This window comes from Plectrocnemia conspersa, unplaced genomic scaffold (assembly GCF_051122295.1).
Source record: "Plectrocnemia conspersa isolate PC_06_02 unplaced genomic scaffold, ASM5112229v1 ptg000011l, whole genome shotgun sequence".
NCBI lineage: Eukaryota > Metazoa > Arthropoda > Insecta > Trichoptera > Polycentropodidae > Plectrocnemia > Plectrocnemia conspersa.
In genome coordinates, this window is record NW_028277175.1 from 23,399,301 (window position 1) to 23,426,828 (window position 27,528).

The 27,528-nt window shown below is 29.6% G+C and overlaps 1 protein-coding gene across 8 annotated transcripts in view; it reads right to left on the bottom strand.

Moving 5' to 3' along the window:
* Positions 1 to 27,528, bottom strand: part of LOC148230041 (cytotoxic granule associated RNA binding protein TIA1) — a 235,738-nt gene that overhangs the window by 13,124 nt on the left and 195,086 nt on the right. For all 8 annotated transcript variants that reach the window (XM_088198266.1, XM_088198261.1, XM_088198262.1 and 5 more), the window contains 3 exons: positions 18,468 to 18,570; positions 5,845 to 6,025; positions 587 to 716 (listed from right to left, as the gene is read on the bottom strand). In XM_088198266.1, the coding sequence (XP_088054392.1) occupies positions 587 to 716; positions 5,845 to 6,025; positions 18,468 to 18,570 (414 nt within the window). The remainder of the gene's footprint in view (positions 1 to 586; positions 717 to 5,844; positions 6,026 to 18,467; positions 18,571 to 27,528) is intronic.

Consider the following 27,528-nt stretch of genomic DNA (forward strand, 5'->3'; position numbering starts at 1 on the left):
TTCAATCATCAGATCTGGTTCAGCCATGCAGTCACATTAAATTGCCAAGAGTTGTACTCTATTTTTAAAACGATTTGAATATTTTACATTTATTACATTCTTGTAAATTAAATAATTTATAAACCTTTGTCATTTGCACATTAAATAAACTGTTGTTACATATGTATGTAGGAAAAATATTAAAATATTTTTTATTTTATAAGCATTACATGGTTTAGGTTAATATACGAATTATCATTTATTGTTTCTAGGGAGGGGAAATAAGCTACGTCACTGCCTATTAGATACTGATTTAAGAAAAAAATAAAAAAATGATCATTATTACTAAAAACTTCAGATTTAAAAATTGTAAGAACTTCAAGATAATTATTAATATTAACGGAATACTGTATCAATTATCTGTATTAAATAATGATGGATAAAGATGTGTGCAGATTCTGCGCTTTAGAGCCTTCTTTTCATGAATAAACAATCGAAGTCAGCATCGTTCCGAAATATTTTTTTCCTAATTCAAATAGGCGAGAGAAGAAAAATACTCGTAAAGCAAATTCAGTCAATTCATAAGATTAGATCGTCAGATAAATACCTGTCCTTGCGTTTGGGCATTGTTGGGATCTCCCGACTCTTTTCCCCAGGAACATTTAACAGCTTGTCCGTTTATGTCGGCGTTATGGACGGCCACAATAGCGTGCGTAGCGCTCTCCTTCGTAGAAAATCTGAAACATAAATTAATAATAAATCAACTAAGTAAATAATACTCATATTTAATCAGTCAGTGTGGAACTGTATTAAAAAATTAAAAAAGGCAGAGGAAAATTAATTAAATAGCTTTTAATGAAGTAAACTCTACGACATCGAATGTAGACGTCCGGTTAACGGACTTTCATTGAAACATTTTAACCTCAAAGGATTCGAAAAAAACTTTAGTAATTAGAGAGTGAGTCGTTGCTGCAACTAGTTAAGTAGTTAGTGTCGTTGTGTTAGTGACTAGTGTGTTACAAATTCAACTAATTTATAAAAACAAAATCTTCCAAGGCTTACACTATTAGTCGTAATTGTTCATATACTCGGCATGTATTTGAGAGGAAGCTTATCTTTATGATGAATGATTATTTATAATCGGCTCGTCAGTTTTATAATACATAATATAATATTACCGTATTAATAAACGCTTCTAAAATATATAGAGGAAATTATAATGTGTGAAATAATTATTGATAAATTATTATTAAATAAAAAAATGCTTATTAATTTAAAATGAAACAATCCTTAACAACTGTAAGTGTTTTTTAAAAGATAATCCACTAAAAAAACAACTTTTGAACAGCAAAAGAAAATTCAGACAAAATATTGTTTAAGCTCTTAGTTTGTTTTTTCTTTACACAGTCAAGATGTAAATTAAAATTAAAACATTTAAATTACTTCGATTATTACTATTTAGTAAACTAAAATGATAACTTGTTGTTAAAATAAGCTATATATATATATATATATATATATATATATATATATATATATATATATATATATATATATATATATATATATATATATATATATATATATATATATATATATATATTTATTTTAATCTTAATCAAACGTCCTTTGATGGGATATAGAATATTTTTTATTGTTATTTCACGAATTAGGATTATAATTATTTAAGTTCTAGCCGCCTGGTTAGTGTTTAAATTATAACTTTTTATAAAAATAATATATGAATAAAAATAAGTGAGAATCGAATAACCACAATTTTGACCAATAGGAAAGCGCAAAAACAATTATCCCTTCTCAGAAGTAAAAAATTCAAGTCGAAAGCAATAAAATCGTGTTCCCACTGCTGCAAATAGCAGCATATAATTTCATTAGCGTCCAAATAATTTTACTGGCACCTGGCAGATAAAACTCTTTTTAACTGGTAAAAATACATATCCACCAGTGAAAATGTATTCCGATATGATTTTATTGAAATGCTATATTTTAAAAATATTTTCGGGATAGATTCAAGACTATTTTTTATTAATTTTCTTTGGGAGATAATCCAAATTTTTTTTGTATAAAATCAGGGACGTCTTTTTAAAAAAAAGTTGGCGAGTCAGTGGTCGTTTTTTTAATATTCGATTTCATATACTACGTATAGAAATTCTAGGCGTTATATCTACCGGTGAAAATGTATTCCATTATAATTTCACTGAAATGATTTATTTAAAAAACATTTTTGGGATAGATTCGTTACTATTTTTTTAGATTTTCTTTGAGTGATAATCATTTCAGATTTTTCAAGCGGGGGTCAGTCAGTAAATGTTTTATTTTAATATTTCGATTTTATTATATCTCGTAGTATTTAATTAAATAGCATGCATTAAAATTCTATCCCTGCTACTTATCGGAAAGTATAATTAATTAAAAAAATAAAAGGTAGAAACAGTGCGCCAGTTTTGGGGCAAATAATTGAATTTAAGGAAATCTATTGTACGAAACAGTCAAATAGTGTATTATATATATATTGATTAAGAACCTACTAAAAAAGAGATGCTGATATTTATCAAACATATGTTTATTTTATTTCTCTGAATATTTACATCTGGCTTTTGTTTAATGCCTAATTTAATTGTAATACTAATTTTTACCTTAATAACCCCCATTTCATGTTTCGCTTGCTTTGTTACGAATTTTTTTGAGTTTCGCCAGAATATCAATATTTGTATTAATTTATTATTTAAATATGTATTGTTTATAAAGGCCCTTTTCGCCAGCGGCGTCGAGCGGTTGCGGCGAGCGCGAGTGTTGCCAGCCTCAAAAAACAACATTCCTTATTAAGCGCGCTTGAAAAATTCAATTAACAAAAAAGCGAATCACACATACATTAAAAATAAATCATATTTTCGCATTCGCCTCTATGATAAACGTATCGTGAATAAGTTATTATTACTTCAGCGGTAATAGTTAAAAAGGGGGAACCAGAGGGGAAATGAGCGCGGGGGTAAGAACAAATCGGATATGGAGGAAAACTCGGCACAATTAAGACGGTCCTTTGTTTATCTTAATAAAATTGTAATTAAAAGAGTCGTCGTCTTGGGTTGTGCGAGTCTAAGATAACGCGCGGAGAACGCCGTGACTTGTCGTTGAAAATTTTAGGTGGCGCCGCAGTGGAGGTTTGAAAGTATGAACGTGTATGTGAGAGAGTATGAGTAAGAAAGAGATAGAGAGAGAAAGCGACGCAGGTGTAACTCAATTTTTTCTGCTATTGGAATTTTATTGGACTGGTGAGGGGTGGAAAATGCGCGTTAGTGATTATGGGTTACTCATCCCTCTTCCTCTCTTTCTCTCGTGGAATTTGGAATTAGTTTAGCTAAGCATCCTGTTTGGGTAACGGTTTAACTAAGATAATGATTGGATGTTAATTTTTGGGACCCATCGTTAATAAATATATATTGTATGAATAATAATGATTGCTCTGAACTTTTTGTAGCAACGATATACTAATTTATTTATTTGTTTTTATATTGACTCTTCAAGACATATTTTTTCATCGGCGTTAACTTGTGTATCGAAATTGACATTTGAATGGTATCCATTAACAGTTTTAAAAACACTTAGGTCGGCAAATATCTTTAACGAGTAAACTAAAAGAGGTACCAAACCTAAGATTTTACATAATGACGACGTTGCTTATTTGTCTAACAATGAAAAACAGTTATGATTCAAACAGTGATAATCAACCTTTATTTTTGTGGCGGGCTACAACTGAAAACTCAATAAGCCATACAAGCCGCAACTTGCAAGCAAAAATGAGTTGTCAACAAAAGAGTTGCTCTAAACTGGGACAGCTGAGAAAAAAAGTAATCTCGGAAATATTTGTTTATTTAGAGATGCTGCGGAAGATAAAAAAGCTTATCTCAGACAGTTTCACAAAATGTCTAGTAAGAGCTAAAAAGAGGCAATTCTGGTCAATCCAGGACAACCAGATCATTTGGGGTGGGAGCAGGGGGTAGGTTGTAGAAATTTTATGGGAAATAAAGATAAATAAAGAGAAACAATTTTCAGAATTTTTACTATTAAAAGTGAGTCGGTTGCATTATTTGGCTTCCAGACCAGGGAAGCAAGCTGATAGGTATTGCGTACTAGGTGATTAAACAAGGCACACAATGCCTTCGAGGTCCTCAATTGATATATTGTATAGAATAATACATTAAACGACCACTAGCTGTAAGTTTTGTGGTATAATATATACTGAAAAAAGAAGCGTAAGATTGTTCTGGGTAATTCGCCAAAACAATCAGTGGTCATTTTTTAAAAATATTTTGATTTCATTAAAATTCATAGTATTTCATTAAATGATATGCATTTTTCTGGTCAAATTCAAAGATAAGCCAATGCCCCTACCTGCCCCCCCTAATTGTTGTTTTTCCGACACTCGCAGCGCACTGACGTTTGCAAATATAATAACATTTTTCTAAATTTGTTTAAAATATAATGATAAGCATATCAAACGTAAGTCCGCATCATGTACTGTAGAGAAAATTTATGGGGCGTACACACAAAGTTGTCATATCTTTCTCACCTATGGATAATGACGAAATTGATAGTCCCCAAAGTGACTCTGTTAAAAGAAACGGAGTATAGTATAACTACTAGCTGTCGGTTTCTCACTGTCGTGAAGTACCGCAGCTAGCGAGTGTGCGAAAACTGGACGCACAACTTTTTGTGTACTAAATTTTATTTTCAATTTGGTCTGAAATTTTCAAATATATTTATATTAATAATTGTATAAATATAATGTCATAATGAATAGTTCTTTATTTATTTTTTGCAAAAAAATGAAATATTTATATGTAAATAATATATTTAAAAAAATAAAAGTTGAATTAACTATCGATTCTGTATTACACGTCCGCCCTTGTATTAGTACATCAAAAAGTTTCTCCCGCCTATGGGAATTGTGCAGTCCTTATCGGCCATTAGTCCAATTCGCGCCGGCAACTCCGCCCGTGACGAATTAATTTAATTACCCCTGGCCTCGGCTCCTGAGTCGGCTCCGAATGCTGATTAATTTTTAATTCGATTCGCTCAAACGGACAAATAATATATCTAGCGATAATAATCTCGTTTGCAAAAATAACTTTTTCACTTGATGTGTATGTACATTCTTTCTGCAAGTTTTTTTGTTCTTTTTTTCTCTCTGAAAATACCTCATAGTATATAGTAAACCTGTTGAACACGGACTCGAGACGGTGTGTCGCGCGTCATTAGAGAAATGGGAAACGCGTGCTAGAGCCTGATCGATAACATATGCGTGTCTGTCTATGTATCATTATTTATTATGATATTTATGAGGTCTCAATGCTTTTTACACTGATGCAAGAAATTTACACTGACACAAAAACGTCGTTCATGCAGTGTGCGTTTAAAAAGGCCCGTTTCTCATCTGTGTTTTTGGTAGCTAACACAACGTCCGGTTTTTAGTTATAAAATATTTCAACTTTTCATCGAATAATTTAACAAGTACAATGTTAGCTATGTAATATTAAATTTAATTCATTTTAAAAGTTAAGCACGACCGTGAAAATCCTTTTTTATAACATCAAAAGAAACTTTATCTCGAAATATTCGTTTCTTTGCGCACGGAGTTCTTCAAAGTTTTCGAGTAACATACTTCTTGAATTGCCCTCGCACATTTCACATATAAATTAAAAATACATTTCCCCGCACATGACTGACACTAAGAAACATAATACGAATTAGGCAGAAACTCTTAGACATTCTAAAGCAGCGACTCATCTTGATTAAGGCAAAGTCAATAACAATGATGGGATTGAACTTAGCAAGAAATTAGCTCACCTGACAAAAGCGTATCCTTTGTCTTTGAACACTCTAATCTCTTGAATAGTGCCGAAGGGCTGAAACGTCTTTTGCATGAGGTCTTCGCTGAGCCCGTTGGTGAGACCTCCGCAGTATACGGTGCAGTTGGTTGGCGAGCTCTGGTTGTAAACCTCGTCGAAAGTCAGCGGTTTTGAGTTCACTAAAAAAAATAGATACATATCAGCAAGTAGTACATACAATTTTTATATATTTTTAAGTAAGTAATACATATTAGTTTTATTACAATTAATCTCGTATTCATATTAATTATATTAGACGATTAGTTTATATTTCAACGTAAAGTATTGATAGCATCCACTCCAACAGATTTCTACAACTTTTGCACTATTTTATTAATTTTGAAAGGCAAAATTCACAGTAAATTTGTTGTTTGCATGATTTTCAAAATAAATAAATCAGTGACCGTGACAAAACGCGTTCAATATGGCCGACAATTTACAGTGATTTTTTCGTAAAAAAGATAAGCCTAACCGAAAAATATTTTTTCACATCTCTTATACAGAGTTTTTAAAAACCATTCATTCCGGCCAGAAAAAAAGAATATATTACAAATACGCATTGACCATGAGAAAAAACTTGTCGCATATACGAGTTAAAAGCACGAATTTTTTTTAGTATTTTTGATTAATGCGACTTAATGATGAGATTTATTTATTTATTTATTAAAATTATAACCATCGTGACCTGACAGGCAAACCTAATGCGTCACGATATTCAAAAGTAGTAATACATCATAATACATACAAATATAAACAAGACAAAACAACAGACAAATCACCTCAACAGGTGTGCATTGTCCCATACGAACTAAACCAAAATCCATATGTGCAAGAGAAAATGTCAATATTACTATGGACAGAATTGAGCATATAAATAGCCATGGCCAGAGAAGAGTTGGCAAGTGCTCCAGTTCTACACTTAACAGGCAAGAATAGTGGACGCGACCGAGAACTATAACCACCTTCAGGAGCCCACATTTGAAGCTGCTCGAGCACTGAAGGATTGTCTACGATGCCCTTGAGCAATTTCCAGAAGTGTTTAATTACATAAACACTTCTGCGAGTCGACAAAGAAACGTATCCCAGGGCTCCCAAAATAAAAGCACTGGGAAACAAGAACGGATAATACCAAGTATAAATATCGAAGAAATTTACGTTGTACTTTTTCCAGCTTCAATTCATTACATTGATTCATTACGCCTGGGATCCAAATGATGGAGCTAGTTTCTAGTATGCTGCGGACTAGAGTATCATAAAGAGTGCGCAATACTAAAGTATTCCTGAAGTAACGCGCATTTCTCAAGATAAAACCGAGCATTTTTAAGGATTTGCTACGAGTCTCTGCAATGTGCTGGCTATATTTCCAACGTTCTTCGAAAGTCACTCCTAAATCCTTAGTTGAAGAAAACCTTTCCAGAAAATATCCGCCTAGATGGTATGAATATTTTGCCGGCGTTAATGACCTTGAACATGAAATTGTGTGACATTTCTTTACACTGAAAGGCAATTGGTTATAGCAAGACCATTTCCATATAGAGTTGAGATCCTCCTGTAGGTCGAGGGAATCAGAAATCGAATGCATTTTCTTGTAAATTTTCAAGTCATCTGCATATAATAAAAAATCTGAATGCTCTATTGCTGTTTCTATGTCATTAATGAACAATAAAAACAACAATGGACCCAAATTGGATCCTTGAGGTACTCCAGTAGGGGTCTTATATCGTTCTGAAAAGGAGTTATTATACTTGACGAATTGATATCTATTGGTCAAGTAATTTGAGAATAGATTTATGAGATCTTCAGAAAACCCGAAATTAAATAACTTTTTTACAAGTAAAGCATGGTTAACTTTATCAAATGCTTTTTCAAAATCTGTGTATGTGACGATCGTTTGTATGTGACGATTAACAAACTGTCAAAAATTGCATGCAAAAAATACACCCATGATTTACGCGGTACCCATTTAGCGTAATCAATAAATTTTGTTTTTTATTATATGTACTTATATATATTTTTATTTTAATTGAAAAATAAAAAAATAGCTCAACTTGACATATAAAATTAAATGAAGGTAAATCCAGAAAAATTTGATAGTTGTAAAGTAATAATAAAGATTATTTTTACAACACTGCCATTTTTTGTATTGATATACGAGAATGTAAATATGTACATATGTGTTTGCTTTACGCGATTTTTTTGTAACATATCTCTCTCGATTTACGCGACATGTAAATACTATGAATTTTTTTTTGTACAAAATTTTTACAAGGTATGTCTCAATATGATTCTATTGAGTCGCGTCGACAAGTATGCTAGAAAAAGCACTTCTCTACGTTTCTGGAAAAACTTCGTTGTCATAAAAAGTTTTTGATGCGAAATGAAAAACAACTTAACAGTTTATTAATAAAACATAATAGAATATATATTTTCAATATGAACTTAATCTTAGACCGCCCTTAAGCGAGTAAAGAATTATGTTACATTTACTTGTTAAAGCATAATACAACTAACTGCTATATTTTTATGCGACTTGTAAAGAACAAATTTATACAAGAGCACGTGCTAATTGACTTTTTGGGTGGATATAAGCACTCGCAATGCATCTTTTTGACAGACTTGCAAAATGTCGAAAAAGCATAGGTGCGAATTAATTTTTATAGAATGGTAAAACATGCCAATTAAATTTGTTTTCATCGCTTAATTTGTGTGGAATCAATACCTATTGTTTCCAAGTCTTCCCAATCTTCTTAATGTGTCTGTGCTTAATTTTTCAGCCAGTTGATAGATAGTTTTAATTGGATTTGCTTCCATTTCTGCAGTCTCATTTGCTTGTCTCCCACATCATATCAGAATATGGATTCCAGATGTGCATAACAACACAAATATAATAAAATATGTACTCAAGTTTCAACGGCCAAAGCATGACTGACATTTATTATGGGATTACCTAATATATTATTTTTAATATACTGTGATGTTTTCTTACTATATATTCCGTATTACGTAATTGTTTTTATTTTATATATTACTGTATATATATATCTATACTCAATATTCTAAATTTGATTACTTCATTTATATTATATTCTAAAAGGAACATTATGGATACAATCTCAATTCCAAAAGATTTAATCTTACTATCACAAGAAAGAGCAAAGAAAATGAGTCGAATTTTAAACAGATTTTACATCCCCTTAAGATTTCAGCGAAGATTTTTAAAATACATATACGTGGTTGGAAATTGAGCAGATGTTTTGTAATCTCACTAGCTATTTGTTTACCACACGTCAGAAGTAAAATAATTGGTTCTATCACTGTATTATGTTAATTTAAACTGCGTTTGGTAGTGGCTCAAAGGGAATTGAACCAACGGCGTTACCGTTTCGGTTAAGACGTAATATTTGCATTACCGTGCAGTATAATATAGCCTAAAGGTGAGTTTTCGTACTCAGCTACCACCACCCAGGGGAAATGACACGAAGGTTCTGCTGCTCGTTCGTAGATGGGTTGTAAGATATAACAATGTAATATTTTCCCAGAGAACACGCTCGAATTGCTCCTCAACGTTTCCAGTTTATGATAACTCTAGTATTATGTTTGAGTTTGATTATTATTGTTCGTTCTATATATTTTGAAGTATTTGGAAAATCAGTAAAGTAAGAATACTTTAATTGAAGGCAATATACTTTAATTTTTATGAAAATGGTTTAAGCAGGTATGCTTTGCTAACAGTAAAAAGCGTCATTCTGAATATGGTCTAATCAACACTAGGCCTTAATGAAGTAAATATTACGTTACAGTCATTATTACCTGACATTAAATAGATTTAAAATCATTCTTTCAAAGTTATAAGTAGAAATGGCTATTCTTGTAACAGACAAACGTACACATATATTTTCTGCTTTATGGTAAAGATTATAGGGAGAAATCCAGTTTCATTAAGGTCTCTTAAATATTAATCTAATGAACTTATTTCTCAAGTCTCAATTAAATATTAGGATATATTCGTCCTAGTTTTTTTATTTTTATAGCGAAACATTGCTTTTTTGCACCATAATAAATTTCACGCACGAAAATAATATATTATATTTAGAGTGTGACAATTCAACTTTGATTTTAATGAAATGTTGCTATGAAAAGCGAGCTTAACGTTTTTTGTAAAATTTTGATCATGTCAGAATATAAATTAGAAAATATATGGTTATCAACCATCACTTAAGGGTTAAATAAATCATCTAAATATAGTGTATTTATAAGAATATTCTAGAATCAAAGCGACATAATCCTTTTAAAGGCAAATTGCATTGAAACGTAAATATAATTATAGGAACAATTTTCAATTTCGTAAAATATTTGTATATACATATGTGTATATAAATACACACATATTACAGTAACTTACGTTGATCTCAGCCTTGCCATTTGCTTATGACATATTGTGCCCGCGGCGAAAATGTAATTGTTTTTCTTTTATCTTATTTTCGTGTATATATATTTTTTTGTATTTAATCGCCATACCCATGTTGTTGTTAGACCGCGGATCTACAAAGCAACATTTCTCAAAAAAAAAAAAAAAAACCGAAGAGGAATTACATGATAATTTTACATTTACGTTAACGTAATTACGTTCTGGGTACTCTCGTTAGCCAAAGCATGTTTATGTCATGATTTATATATATTATCCTAATAAATATATACATACATCCTATTATTTATTTTACCGTCAGGGGGAATGGTAATAAGTTAAAATTTCGTAGATAAAATTTTTAAAGCAGAACATTAAAAAAGATTTATTTATTCTATATATTCAGATAGTATTTATCTTTATTTTGATAAATAGAATACTATTTTGCACTTTTTAGTAACAGAGACTACATAATTAAATTTTAATTATCACATTATAATTTACATGTCACTATATTTTTTTTGATAAAAATAAATATTTGTTATTAGAGTGCTATTCCTATTTTTCTCACTCAAGGACGATTTTTATGATCTGAGAGAAGTTTTTTAATAGTATTCTTTTTCTGGCATTTTATTTTTACCAAAACAGAAATATAATTGAGATGAAGCGAATATTGCAGTATGTATTCCTATATGCCCATTGATTAAATCGCAAATTGAATAGAAAAATATTTTAGTTTATTCTGGTTTGCCTATTTCTATTTATATTATTTTCTAATGTTATTTTTATTTCTTTGAATATCTTTTGCATGATATTATTATAAAAAGTTGAACTTAAAAATAGTATTGTTCTAAATTTAAGATAAACATTCTGTCCATGTCTTAAAATGTAAGGATTTACAGGTTCAATAATTGCCTATTTATAAAAGTTATTTACAGAAATAATTTTAATATTTTTATTTAGAAATTAAAAGAAGAGTAGAAGGTTTAATTTAATCCACCTTATTTTCTAGACCTTGCACCTTTAGACTATTATTTATTTTGATCAATGCAACATTTCCTAGATAATAAAAACTTAAAATGTAGACGATGTGAAAAGGTGGGTTTTGGAATATTTTAAATCAAAGTCTTCAACATTTTTGCTAATGTAATTGAAAATTACATAGAGATGGAAGAAGGTCATATCCTTAATAAAAATAATAATAAACATTTAACTCTTTGCACTCGTATTTTTTTAGGTTGAGGTAGTGCCAGTTTGTATTTAATTTAAGGATTTTAAAGTCCAATTTTTGTAAGTAAAAATGAAATAAAACATATTTTGATTATTTATTTTTACAAAATAAAATTAATAAATCGTAAGTATGATAGTTTGTCAGTATTTTAGTTAAAAAACAATTAATTAAATATTAAAATAATATTATAATTTAAATACTTCAATCGGAAAATAACTTTTTTGAATAATTTGTAATACGTTAAACATAAAACGTAGATAAGAATAATTGATTGAAATATGTTTAAAAATAATTATATTTATTATTTACATACTATTAGGTATACATAGTATAGGAAGGTAAATATAATAATGTTTTTAGATCTACCAGTGCTTCGGTGAGAAAAGTTGCTTAGAAGATTAAGCACATTGTGAGTAACATCAATAGCCAATATTAAATATTTTTTCTTAAATATTAGATTTAGAAGTTAAAAAAATGAATTTCAAACGAGAGTTTAAAATTTACTTTAATTGTAATCAGACGGAATTGTTTACAATAATTTTAATAAATGTTAATAACAAAAAAAATATATTAAATAGAACATATGTGTAATTTTAAATTTTATTTATAAAATACAGATAAATTTAGAATTGCATTTGAGAAACAAAAAAAAGGTGCAATTAAAAATACATGTAATAAGAGAGGGCAGGGTTTCTAAACGTTTAAACCTAATTATTAAAATTAGTATTTTAAAATTAATTACAACGGCGGATAAATTTATCAGTTTTATAATATTCATTAAATAACGGACAAATAATCTGATAACTTATATTACATCGTAGATGAAACTAATGTAATTTTTATTAAGTTGTATCTAAAAAAAAAATTTTGGTCCATAATATTTTAGAGTCAATAGTCAAGATTAAATTTTGTCATGAAGCTACAAGAAATAATTCAGAACCACTCTTAACTTGGTTTTTATGAATCATCTAATTGCACATGCGGAACTTGTTCTTATCATATTTGCAAAAGTGAAGAATAACTTTTTTTGTTACTTCTAAATCGACGATAAATAATAATTATCTAATCAAATAATTTATTCTGTGTAATTTGTATCAAAATTGCATTGCAGTATTAAAAAAACTGTTCTCATCTCTCGCTAGAGAGCTAATCATTAACTGATGAATAACGAGCGATCAAGACTCTTAACGATAATAAATCACTGAGGGTAAAAAGCAACAATAAACATAAATATCGATTTTTGTGTACAACCGTCCCCCGAGTATACCGTGTGTATTGTTTGAATATATTTGTTAAACGGCAAATGTTTAAGGATGCCGAAATGAAATGTTTCATAAAACTTACATTATGAAACAATACTTTCAGACTGTTAAATAGTGACATCTTGTCCCTTTTCAAAACACCGCTCTCACTACCCACTAAATATGTAAGTGGATTTGGCGAAATAGAAGAATATCCGAAGAATTTTGCATCTTGAAAGTTGTGAGATATTTATATTATATGGACAAATCCCGTTAGAAATAACTTCTGCAAATCTCAAAGCTGCGGTGGGCTGGAAATTTGATGAGAATGCCCATAAGTCCCATACAAGTCCGCCTCTAATATTATTACCGCCTTACGTTTACTATTAAGAATGTAACTGTTGATGTAAGAAATTAAGTGTTCTATTATTTCTAACAAATTACTGCACCTAATAAGATTAATATCAAAATTTTATTTTCATATTTTTATCTAGAGACATTTTATGTTAGCACATTTAGTGCCACTGCGTCTCAGTAAAAAGCTCTTTAACTGAGCATCGAAAATACAAACAAGTCGATACAATAAACTATTCAAATGTATTATATTACCAATAAAACGGAACGACTAGCATTAAATTGTTCTTCAACCCTCGAAAAATAGGATTATGAGATCCGCTTATGTTCGGTTACACTCGAAACAGGTGCGTTGATTGAGGATTAACACGCGATTTGACTTTTGAGGCTGTAATCCGCCTCAACTGTTGCTATCTATCCACATATTAATATTGAATTAAACGGCGACGTTGCGAGAGCGCTATTGGAGATTAATTAAATAGTTCGGTAAGCAAATTAACGGCGATTGGCAAGAGATAAATCAATTTGTTACGCGTTATAGGCGTAACTTTCGCGAGGGGGTATTAATAGGCATAAGAAAAACTTTCATCGGTTAGGTTATACTCAGATAAGCCGTGAATGATTAAATTGCAATTATTATGCTTAGTAATACTGTATAAAACGATGACCAAATAGTGAATATATGGGCCACAAATTTTTTTTTACGTTGTAATATGACAAGCGTTATTGAGGAGTTTGATGCCTCGATGTTGACGTGCTGTTGGAGCCTAGTTTCATGTTTAGCAGCAAATAGAATTGGCGATGTCTTTGACACCTAGGTCACGATGTATGTCGGAGCATTCACAATGTTTCGTAACATTTTATATTGAATTTTTTTAATCATTTTAACGTGGCACAGCTTGGCACATCCCCAGAGATGTATACCGTAGACCCAAACTCGTTTGTATATCTTGATTTTGTTGTATATTGATAGTTTGGAGTTTCTTCCCATAAGCCAATATAGCTTTCTATGTTTTATTTCAAGTTCTTTTTTTTTTCTTTTTAATACGACACTTACTTGTAGGACTCCAGCTCTTATTTCTTATTATTCAGAATATTCGTTATTTTGATTAATTCTAAATAATCTGTTAGAAACGTACGGTTCAAGTAATTGCTTTGAATGCGATGCATCTGATTGATTGTAGAATGTGACTTTCGGAATCCAAACTGATTGTTGTTAAAATACTTTAGATATTATTGGTAGCAATGATATAGGTCTGTATGATTTTACTTAGTTAAACGGTTTTCCTGGTTTGGGAATATATTAATATATTTATATCATAATAAATAATTTCGATCTTACAGATACATATGCAATTCGAACCAAGGTCTTTCAGGTATTAGTCACATACTATACCACTGGTCTATGATGCTTTGGAAATATGAGGTGTATCTTAATTATTACAATACACCCCCTATATTTATTAAATATAAATTTAAAAAGAATTTGATTTTCATAGTGTGCTTGTAAAAAAAAAATATTTAATAAACTAAATATTATTTTCTATTATGATATATAAAGTTGTTTTTCGTCCCACTGTGCTCTACAAAGTTTTAACACATAATCGATAAGACCGTTTTTATTATATTACGTTCTTAAGTTTAGTTAATCACGTTTCCAGATAACGTTGTCTCCGCGACCTTAAGATAAAATCATAGCGTAATAATCTTATAACGAACGACTTGTTCTGCTGGAAAACAACAATTTTCCGCAGGCTAGACACGACCTCCTTATATGTACAGTAATTGTTCATCTGCTGCTATCGTACATATTATATAAATATAGCAACACAAAGCTCTTATACTATAGGGTAGATGAAAATACTGAAAAATGTATTGTCTTAACATACTTTCCACTTCATCGTTAGAGACTTTGATATAATTTATTTTTAGAGTACTTTCGTTAAAATAAACTTTACTTCATGTTTATGTGATATACAAAAATGTTATTCTCATTTTTTTAAGTTTATCGCTACACATATTTTGTTGACTAATCTCCAGTTCCTTAATAATCGGATCAGATTTTTTATAACTAATTATAAAAATGTCAATAACTGTTAATAACTTGTTGCAGAAATTCAAGTAGACATCATAAGACAATCCTTTAAGAAGGCCTTCTAAAAGATTTGTCATGGATTAATAATAAAAATTCTTGGACCTCAAATGCTCGGATGATTTAACTCGGTTATTCTTGATTTATTTGAGCTATCATATACAGGCGGCCCTCGACTTTCGAACGTTCGACTTTCGCACAATTCGCTATTTCGCACATTTAAAAAAAAAACAATTTTTTAAATTTTTTTTTTTTAAAAAAACGTTTTGATAGCGGTGAATCTTTTGCTTCAATCGGACGTTCGTATTATACAAACAGGTCTACGATATGTTCAATTTTGCAAAATAAAAATATAATTAAAGAATACGTTTAAAATTGTGGAAAATAAAATATATTTCCACAATCTTTAATGATATGTTTCCTAAAAAACACAGCAAAAAAAAAAAAAAATGAAATGGAAAATCTTTGTCATCGTAGATCGATGACCAACATCAAAAAGATGTCCCTCTGAGTATTTTAATTATTCAAGCAAAAGCTCTTAGTTTGCACAAAGATTGGAAGGATAGATTAAAAAAAGATTTTAACACGGTTTTTCAAGCAAGTAACGGTTGGTTTTACAATTTTAAAATGAGGTATTCTTTTCATAATATTAAATTTACTGGATAATCGGCTGATGCGGATAAAGATGCTGCAAAAGAATTTATTTCCTAATTATCCAAAATTATTGAAGATGTAGAACATTCCTCTAGCCAAATATTTAATGTAGATGAGACAGGTTTATTTTGGTAAACTCTTTAACAATGAAAAATATGAATGAAGCCTTCACGCACCTTGACAAATTTTTAAATATTATAGAAGATTGTGATCCCAATGGAGAACGCATATCTCAAGTACGTGGGGCGATCAATAAAAACATAGCATGTTATAAAATACTATATGAAGAAAAGAAAAAGAATAGTGGAAAACAGTTAACTCTTGATAACTTTTCAAAGGAAACACTTGCAAACCCCACTTAAACGTGTCTCTTAAATGCCTCTTAAACATCTTATATTTACTTGATAAATAAATAATATAAAATACACACAATTTCAATTTTTTTTACTTCCCTCGACTTTCGTACATTCAACATTCGTACACATTTTCAGGAACCAATTATGTGCGAAAGTCGAGGGCCGCCTGTACAGTTTGTTACATATGGCGGCCGATTATCGAACGGCATTTAAAATAAAGTTTTCTTCTGTATGCATATGATTTTAAATTTTATAAATGCATTCGATCTATTGCGGACTGTTACTCTCTACAGAGTAATTGAGATTCTCTTTGGAGATCGGCTTTCATAAACCGTCTACCATTTGGTGTCGAAAAATGCCATTTTATCGATTCCGGTCACTATCAGTTTATTTTTACGATCTTGGTGGACACATTTTGGCTAAAGAAACTTTCACTACAGATTTTTTGAGAGCAAATGAAGGTTCTTTTAACACGTAAGCCATGTCTACGATACATCTTCCAAGATGCTCGGCTTTGTTAGAAAGAACGCATTTGCCAACCGTCAGTTATTCGCATCTTCTATCACTCCTAATCGAAAAAGTTCATGAAAAGCTCTTTGAGATACCTTTACATGAGGATATTTCCTATGATCTGTTTTTGTACCCAATGACTTTCATTTAGGAGCGTTGGAAGTAGGGGTTGCAATGCCGGTAATACCGATATTGGGGCAAAAGTCGATAATGTTCTTTCGGATAATCGTAACTGACAAAAAACATGAGTAATATAGGAATATATAGCCATGGCCTTAATTATGGTACATAGTGTGTGCATATTCTGATCTTTAGTCGTAATTTAAAAAATGTAAATAAAACATTTTTGATATTAAAAGATATAAAACTAAAGTTATAGAATACTTGTTGCAAAGTTTTTTATGCCCCATGAAACTTTTTATAAAAGTCCAATAAGATATTATCAAAATCCGATTTTCATGTATAAGACATATACTTAATAAACGTAAAACAGGGGCAGTTAACTTCGGCCAGTAATATGGCTATAACGATAATTTTTTTACGACAACTTCTGCATATTAATTAACCACAAAGGAGATTGCGAAACTCCCATAGGCCTCGGGCCATGACAAAATCCTGCCAGAACAGCCGACCCTTGGGTTGGCAACAGTACAAAGTAAAGCCGAATCCAAATCGAAACAATTCTCGCTCCCACTCTCACTTTAAATTACCCGCAAACTTTGGAATAATAAACATATAAGACAGTCGAATTCCGCGGATTAACTCTTTGGAGATTGAAGAATCACAACGGATTCCATAGTAGTACGCGGCTCCCAAAAGTACTTTTTAGGGTAGAGTAAATTTTCATAAAATATTATTTTGCGTGTCATGATGTGGCCATTCCGAGGCTTTTACGCGTCACTGCGTTATTTCACTGGAAATCGAGATTGATATTCCAGAAGTTCAGACACGTGTAAGCATTGTGCTTGCGTTCGTTAGTTTGGGGGAAACTTCGGAACCGCAGGATTTTAACATGTGGATAAATAGCATAGGGCATATTTTGAATGTATTATTATTCGGGTTAATTGTAACTTACTGTATCCCGCAATTATTGTTAACTTGGCAGCCTCAAAGTAATGGATTCGTTAAAAGCATTCTCGTGTATTGTATGTTAACACTTTATGTATATTCTGGATTTCAACATGCAAAAGAACTTGTACGTTCGGTAATTTTAAAGAGTTATAGACACATTAGAATTGAAATAAGCAATGTCACTGGAATGATACTTTATATAAACAATGTTATTTTAGTATAAAACCGACTTTGTTTAGCATTTATCCCATTGCCCACTCTTGCTTCTCAACGTACCCCATGCTCTCATCACTATTAGTTAATTTTAACGCCCATAGAGAGACAATAGCACTTATTTAGGGAATACATGTATTGTGTAATATAAACGTTTTTTTATGGTTATCTATCTTTATTTTACTCTCGCTATTACTATGATTTACATAAAATTAAAATATCTATAAAATAAACTACTTAGTAAAATTATATTTTTAAATATCTGTAGATCACAATTTTTAAAATTTGGTTATATCTGTTCAATATTATTAAATAAAATGTTTCTATACTGACAAGCATTGCAGTAAATGCGTAATTGCGATCAGTCTTAATGTAGCATAATATTTAAATAATTAAATCAAATTATTTATATATTTATTAAAATTTTATATAATTGCTAGAATCTATATACTCACTGTCTGGTTTCGCTGCTGGTGGTTTCCTGGTGGCCCAATTCGTTCTGATCGATCTTGATCCCAGCCACTGGCCGTTCATTGCGGTGATTGCCGATTCCGCTTCCTGTAAAACGACAAACCATCATTAACTGATATAGTTAAATATATATGTATAAATATATATATATATATATATATATATATATATATATATATATATATATATATATATATATATATATATATATATATATATATATATATATATATATATATATATATATATATATATATATATATATATATATATATATATATATACACTATAGACCGAACAATAGGGCAGAGCGTGCGCGAGTTTCGCGCGTACAGGTGCTCGCCACAGAGGCCACACCTTAACCATTAAGCCATATAATGATTAACTCCGCCCAGGGGGTTAATAGAACTAGAGCAAACGCTATGGCTAGAATGCCACTACAAAATGTATATTTTATAAATACGCGGTGGCGAGGAATTTCGGCGTTCTAGTTAGTGAACGTGAAACCGACTATTAAACTTTTATTTTGTGTGTTTCGTAATATACCCTAACTTCATATTATTATCATAAGTTAGTTCAATTGTTATTCTACGTATTAAAACATGGAGACTAGTACTTAAGCTTTAGGTTTAATGGTTTACATTATATATTAAAATAAAATACAGCTTTAGAAAAACAGTGGGAAACTTGAATAAAGCATATTTGGTACTTTTTGATATTGGTATGTTTTAATAATTTATTTTAACACATTTCTATTATAAAATTTCGTTAATTTATTTTACATAAAAATGATTTTATATTCATATTAAAAAAAATATTTTCTGTAATGTTTATTTATTTCGTACTCTTTAATTTAATGATTTTATTTTCTATAGAAATCATTAAAATTAATAAAAATATTACATTATTATAATGTTTTTTATTTATTTATGTAAATATTTAACTATCTGGGGTACCTTAAAACAGTGAAAGATCAACCGCCGTACATGTACAGCGAAACGCCCCAAAGGGATAAGATAAAATTCTGATTCATATGAGTACGTAGATCCGAAATAAAATTTAATTATTCACAGCATCTTTTTAAATTTGGGTATTTTTCGTTACAAATATATTTGTCTAAGGAACTAGCTTATACAATTCATCAATGAAGTCCATTAATGGTTATATAATATAATCAATGGTGATCATGATAGCATAATAAATGTGACAACAATTGTTTTTTTATTTAACGATCATAATTATACGATTATGTAATATCATAAATTATAGTGTCCTTGGGCTATTAAATATAATAGTTCAGAAAAATTTTAACACATCCATAATATATTGCATCATATATTCAGGTTTTACTCAATTTTGACTCAAGTGAGCCACTATTTTGACTCAATTTTGCAAGGGAGTTAATAAATATAATTTGAAACGCTGTAAATTTATTAAATTAATAAATTAATAAATATTACATATCTATGAACAATTTTTTATAACAAGTGATGTATGTACATCATTCAATCTATTGTATGTTAGTCAATTTTTAGCCTTAGCGAGTTTCGATTTCAATTTGCTAATTATTGTTCGAAAACTTATGAATAAAAGCACAATAAAAAAATAGCACAAACTTTCTAACCAATCAATGGAAAGTGAAATTTCTTATAACAATACTTTCCATTCTGGCATGAGATTTTTTGGCAACTCTTCAAAGTGGCACTCGCACCACTTTTCTAGCATTTGAATGTACACATAAAATTACACGCGTTCTGTGAATGATATACTGTTTATAGACACATGCTTAATTACTTCAGACAGAATAAATACGCACAATTCACACGCAATATTTGTCTTATTTGATTATGACTCGCGAACAATGGAGAAAGCAAGAGCGACGATAGCGATTGTTTCAAAACACAACCCTTTGGTTCGACTGCTATTGTTTTAATTCCATTTATTATTTTTTTGCTTTTGTATTTATTATTTTTATATAACGCCATAGCTTGAGAGAGAGAGCTGCGAACGAACGACTGACGCAAAAAAACCTGGAGAATTAATTAGGGAAGAAAAACTGTCGGACAGTAGGTATTTTTTGGGTCGAACAGAAAGGGGTGTGTTGCTGCTATCTGGGTTGATATAAACGCCTGGGTGTGGATGTAAAATATTATTAATTATCTAATATAATATATTAATTGAAAGTTAGTTTTTATATCACGATGAACCAGTGGTAGGTGAATAGGTCAATAACTAATACCCGAAAGACCTGGGCTTAAATTTTTATTATATTTGGTAGATCGAAATTAGTAATTATTATTCTAAATATAAATTATGGAAAATTAGGATCGATTAGGTTTTTATAGATTTTCCTAATATCACAAGTAAATATTGTAATGAATAAGCAAGATAAAATCGAAAGACTAACTAATTATAGATTTACAGTAAATAAATATTATCGTTAATTTTATGACACCATTTGCGAATATGTTAGGATGCTGTCAAATATTTCAGTTTAAGAAATGCGAAAAAGCAAATAATTTAATTAAAAATAGTTTTTTGGATCGAAAAAAATGGTTTATTCTCAGTAATCGGGTTTAATACGCAGATAAAATGAGACTTATATTCAATCATAGATTCTGGGAAAAATAATAGAAAAGATTTATTCGTAAGTTTGCTATTTCACTTGTGAAACAATTCGCATAAAAGATTTATCTAGAGCTCTTACAGTGACATCAAAGAAAAGATTATATTGTAATATAAAAGAAGAGCGATATCTTTTTATTATCAAAAATATATCTTTCAAGTAGGAATTGTGTCGTTAGATATCAAACTTGTGCAAGTCAATAATATACCAACAACGATTATTATTTTAATATTAAACATAGTAAATGTTTTTTTTTGGTAATGGTATAAGAAAATATTTTATTTGTATGTAAAGTATATTTTTTAATTGATTATTTGATAATTCTATAACTGTTTAAAGCTTATTATTGAACATTAATATTATTTTAATAATATATTAAGGAATGTTTATAAAATAGTTGTTAAAGAGTTATATATTTTTTGCTATTAAAATAAGATTAAGTCGTATTTAAAAATAAAATAGTGTTTTAGAGCAAAGGTACTTGAATAAGTAGCTCAAGTTTAAAAACAATGAAGTCTTTCCACAAACAAACTATTGAGGAATTATAGTTTTGAGTTTCGGAACGTGTTCGAGAATCATGATCGCATCCTCTATTGATGCCAGAACGTCAGAATTAGCTGACTTGCCAATGGTGGTATCGCCGTACATGTACGGCGATCGATATTTCATTTTTTTGAGGTACCTCACATAGTAGTTATATATTTACATATATAACTGAATAAATAATAAATATATGATATAGTGTTAAAATTAATTATTAAAACGAACTAATACAGAAAAGTAGTAAAATAAATGAAATAAATTATACGTTCAGAAACACTGATTTTTTTCTATAATTTGCTATAAATGCGATATAAATAAAAATTAATGAATAACATCAAAAATAATTATGAAAAATTACGTAAAATTAAATTACTCTCAGGGGTTTACTAACATATTGACAAATGTGTTTAAATTGACTCATTACTCAAAGGGTTAATATGCTGACATTGCACATTTATGTATTTTATGTGTGCTGGTCCGGTTCATATCACTTACAAATAAAATGTATTGTTTATTTATTATTTTATTAATCGTGACGCATTTGGGCAACCTGTTAAGTCACGATGGTTTTAATTTAATTCACATAAATATTATATATTTATAGTTAATCTCCGATTTAAAAGTTATTTTCTTCACAGATATTTCGTTTAAACATCAGATTGCTTTTGTTGATAGTAAATTTACCAGTAGATTTTATAGTAAAATCGCAACGCATGAGCGTACTTCGACACAAAAAACTAGAATTCAGTAAGTATAAATATACAATGAATAATTTACTTATAATTAATTACATAAACATTTTTTTATACGCTTAGTGAGTCATTTTTATCTGCAAATAAAATATACTTGTTTGAATATTTAAAAGTAAATTATTTATATTCCTTTAACCACGACAAATTTTTATAAATCACCGTAACAAAAACTATGGTTATCAAATCAATCACAATGGTTTCGTTAATCTAAGGCCACCCGGGAGAAAAACTTATGCCTCATATGGCCTATTTACTATAAAAAAGTTTTTAAGTTAAAAAAGTGATACTTGCTCACTTAGAAAGAGTATTACACCGGAACACACTCAAGCATTTTAGAAGTAATCGATATTAGCTTTTAAAAGACTTGATGAATATTATCAGATCTTATTGCTTTATAAAGTAAAGCCAAAGCAGTATAACCCGAATCCATATTTTAACGTTGTAAGCTTTATTAGTATAAGTATTGACCACGTGAGAGTTGAAATTCGAGTTATCGTGAAACAAACTGCCATTTTTTATCATAATCTTGTAGATAATACTTGATAAATAATTGTTCGTTTTGAAAGAGACATAAGAAACTGTGATAAGATCTATTAGAAAAATTAAAAACCATTCACAGAGTGAGGATTTTATCCAATAAGGAATATGTATGTTTTACCTGACACTAGAAGCACCCTGCTGAGAGCATCCCCTAGATGGCGCGTCGCGAAAGGTCTGCGCCCCGTATAAATATGCTCTGAAACTGTCCCCAGTGATGTGTGATGAAGTTAGCAACTGTTGTATTAATGTAATTTGCAAGCAGAAGTAGCAGAAGTAGATCAACTTGTTGATGGTTTAGGAAAACCTATTTGAATTCAGTTTAAATAACGTTTAATAACGTATAATAGATTATTTTAAGAATATGAAAATATTGTTTAAATATTACATGTTTTTACTTTTTTATATAAGCTATATTTTCAGCCCTAGCTTTATTAATATTCGCTTAGAGCACGGCAGCTAATGTGTTTTAGAACACAATTTTAAAATTGGGTCATAGCAACGAATATAAAAGCCAAGATCCGACCAACTCCAGTAGGTATATATTATTATTATTATTATTATTGTAAAACGTTGCAGTGCGCACATAAATGCAATCACCCTCTTGGGAGCAACACTAAACTGAAAACAACAACTGAATGTATAAAACAAAAAAATCAATTTTTTCTTTTCGTAAAAAATAATAAAAACAATATAAATTATATCGCTCGCGAGCGGCTCGAGGAAAATTAAAATTCCAAAAGGATTACCGAGAGAAACCCTTGAGCTATTATTTTAATTTCACTTTAATAAAAGCACGTTTTCAACAGAAAAAATATTAATACATACTATACAACGTATGAGCGAGTGTGTGTGTCGGATGAGGAAAAACAAAATGGCGGAGTGTGTTTCGGCGAGACAATAAAAATATGGCGGTCGTAAAATGGCGCATGGCCGACATTTTATTGCTAGGACACGGTGCAGATGCTTCTACAAATATATGCCATACACAGTTACTATAAATATGGTACATCCTGTATATACACTTTGAAAAAAATACAAGGAAAATCACTTAAACTGAGCTAAATATTTTTAAGTCTAAATTCATTATTTCTTAGTGTTTTTTTTCATCTAATGATATTTTTAAATACATTAATAAACCATACCTTTATACATATGTATGTATGTACATATATCCAAAATTTATGATAAACACAGTTCATAAAAAAATAGTTTTGTATTTACATTTAAAATTAAAAAACTTTTTTAATACATTTTTTAATTAAGTCATATTTTGGAACATCGTACATTTGTGTCGATAAAGGCTAATTTAAAATATTTATAAGGATATTGCAAACAAAAAAATGAGCTAAAAGATATTAAAGCAAAGTTCGGTTCGGATAAACACTGCCTTTTATTTTTTTTAAATGTATTTTGTATAAATTTGCATGAGTTATAATATTTAATTTTGCAGTTACGTTTATTTCTATGTATTACATACACTTAGATGTGGTTTAAATATAGGCGAAGTATTGAGTATATGTTTTTTGTTTGTATTTGTAGTACAATAGGTCTGTTTGTATTTATAAAATACAACAATATGATTGCTGTTTCTAAGAATTATATATATAATATATTGTTAATTATATTATACTGAATTATGTTTTAAAAATATATTAATTTTTATTGGTAGTAACTATACAAAAACTTTGTTGAAATAATATTTAGGTATGATAATAAAATATTCACAAAATATTTAATCAATCAATGTACTAACAGTAAAAATTTAGAAAATTTTAATTTAAAAAGAAGTAAAATATAAATAAAATTAATTTTGTAAGCATATTCATCTAAATTACAATAATAACTGTTTTACAATTTAGTGATATATAATATTGGTATGCATTTAAGTAGCAAACGTTTTAATTTATTACAATATTGGATAAATACATACGTTGTAAATCTGATCAATTTTTTTTGATAATAAACAAAATAAAAAAACTTGCAATTTTTCTTTCAGTCAAAAATACTTCATTAAAAATATTTGAACATAAACAATTGGATCTAATACAGTGAAATATCTTTGTAACAAATACCGAAATAACGAAATTCCCAGTATAACGAATTTTAAATTTGTCCCCAAAAAACTGTCATACAAAAAATTCATTGTAACGAAAACTGATCTCAGTATAACGAAATATTTTGATCTGAATTTAATAAAGACGATAGAACTTGACAAAATATTTCTTCGAATTCAGTTCGTCCTTGACTTAGCGTGTGCCGGATGTGTTCATAAGCGACATTCAATATGTTTCGCCGACCCTCAAACTTTTTTTATAAAATAAATATTTTTACTGTGTTCATTACAATATCTTTTTAAATGAGCAAAAAACGATCTCTCAATATTGTAAGAGGTTATTTTGATGCTGTACTAATATGGTAATTGAAATTATATCATTTTCCTTGCATTCAATATAACTAATTTTCAGTATAACGAAAGTTTTTATTCGGTACCGTGAGCGTCGCTATACTGAGATTTTAATAAAATTCTCAAAAGGGTAAAATTAACAGAAAAATATATAAAAACGTAGCAGTGTGAGCTTTTGTAAGTTATTATCCATAGATACGACTTCAATAATTTTCAGAAAGTTTTGTTGGACCAACAGCATGGGGTTCGTCCCGTTTGTTCTATTGTTTTTAACCTTCTGTCTTTCACTAAAATGGTAACCAAACCACTTTATGTAGGTAAATGTCGATTTTGAGAAGATCTTCGACGAGCTTTCTTGTGATTATTATTAAAAAAAATCCAGTCCTCGGTTGCTCAGATGATTTAACTCGGTTATTCTCGAGTTATGTGAGCGATCGTAGACAGTTTATAACCTATGGCGGTCGATTGTCAAAATAGTATCTAATCCCTTTGGGGGTTCCTCAAGAGTCCACCCTAAACCCTCTGCTTTTAACGTTATTTTAAGTGAGATAAATACGGCACTTAGAAATTTAAGTTTTCTTCCGTATGCAGATGATTTAAAATTGTTTAAATATATTCGTTCTGTTGCGAATTTTGTTTACAGTCATCTGTCAGTTAATCGAGTCTTTTATGACCTGAAGCATTTTAAAATCAGGTTATGTACTTTGGAATCCCTGAATAAGCAGCCTACCTCAGCTACCCCATCGCTTTTTTTAAAAGTGTTCGATTCACTGAATTCTCGCAGAAAGATAATGTCGCTAAGCGTTTCCTTACACTGCCAAAGGGTGCTGTCAACAATCAAACTATTATCGAGGAATTCCAGTTTTGGGTCCCGGAACGTCTTCGAGAATCACGATTGCCACCTCTTTTCATATACTTTAAACCCAGGACGTGCACACTACCAGATTTCCCTATGGCTGTCGCCATCCTGTTCCTTAATTTTATGGTATTAAACATTGATCTATTTAATGTTAGTTACGAAAAGCTAGTCCGGTTGATATAATTTAATTTTAATATTTTATGATTTTTTTATTTTACTACAAATATAATAATATGATAATTAAAAAAATCAGAGTAAGCGACTTTGTTGGTTTATTTTTCATGCTAACTCATTTAATTTTTTATTTAACTTTAAAGCGACTTTATAGGTTAAAGAAGTATACGTTATTAAAAAAATGGTTGCACATTTATAAAAAAATAATTATTTAGCGAAAAAATCGCAAAGAGATTTGTAATTTTACTTCTAAAATCCTATACTTGATAGTGTATGGGTTTCAAATGATTATTTTGTAGTTTTGTGCCTTATTGATTGTAACATACCATCATTAAAAATAATAATAAGTTTATGGCTCAATTTCTGAAAACAATACACAGCACATTGCCTACTAAGTATAACTTTTTCAATAGATGATTGTGTAATTGTAATCTTAAAAAAATTGCATAATTATTGTATGATTGCAGTATTGCCAAAAAATATTATAGAGTAAAAAACAGCATACTCGAATTTTTATTTATAAAAATACGGTATTATAAAGAATCAGCCTTAGCTGCAAATATCTAGATAAAAATAGCATCATCCATAAGATCTAGACTGGTAACCCATAGACAACAGGATCAAGCCCAGTCGGCAGACTAAAATTTTTGTTTATAAAAATACGCTATTAACAAATAACTGACTACATCTGCATTTAATTTGTAATTAATTATACATTAATTATAATTATAAGTCACCAGTTGGTACTGATTTACCCCATTGAAACGCATTGGGCTAACGTCTATCAGGTTACAGCAAAAAATAAATTCTTGCTTATAATTATTTAAATAAATGTTACTAATTTACAAATAATTGATTTTTGTCTCATTAATTACTTGTTTGTTGATAGATATATATTATGCTACTGATTTACTACCCCGTTGCAACGCACTGGGCTCACGAATGTCATGTTACAGCAAAATTTTAAAAGCATGGTATGCTACAGTAAAAAATATATGCATTTTCCATTTTTAAAATAAATGATATACAAAAATGGCCCTAATTACATTTTTTTTAATTAAAAATTATCAAAATAAAAAAAAAATTAATTGTCAAACCCTCACTGTTGCGAAGTACCGTAGCTATTTAAATGGTTGATAATTCGGTA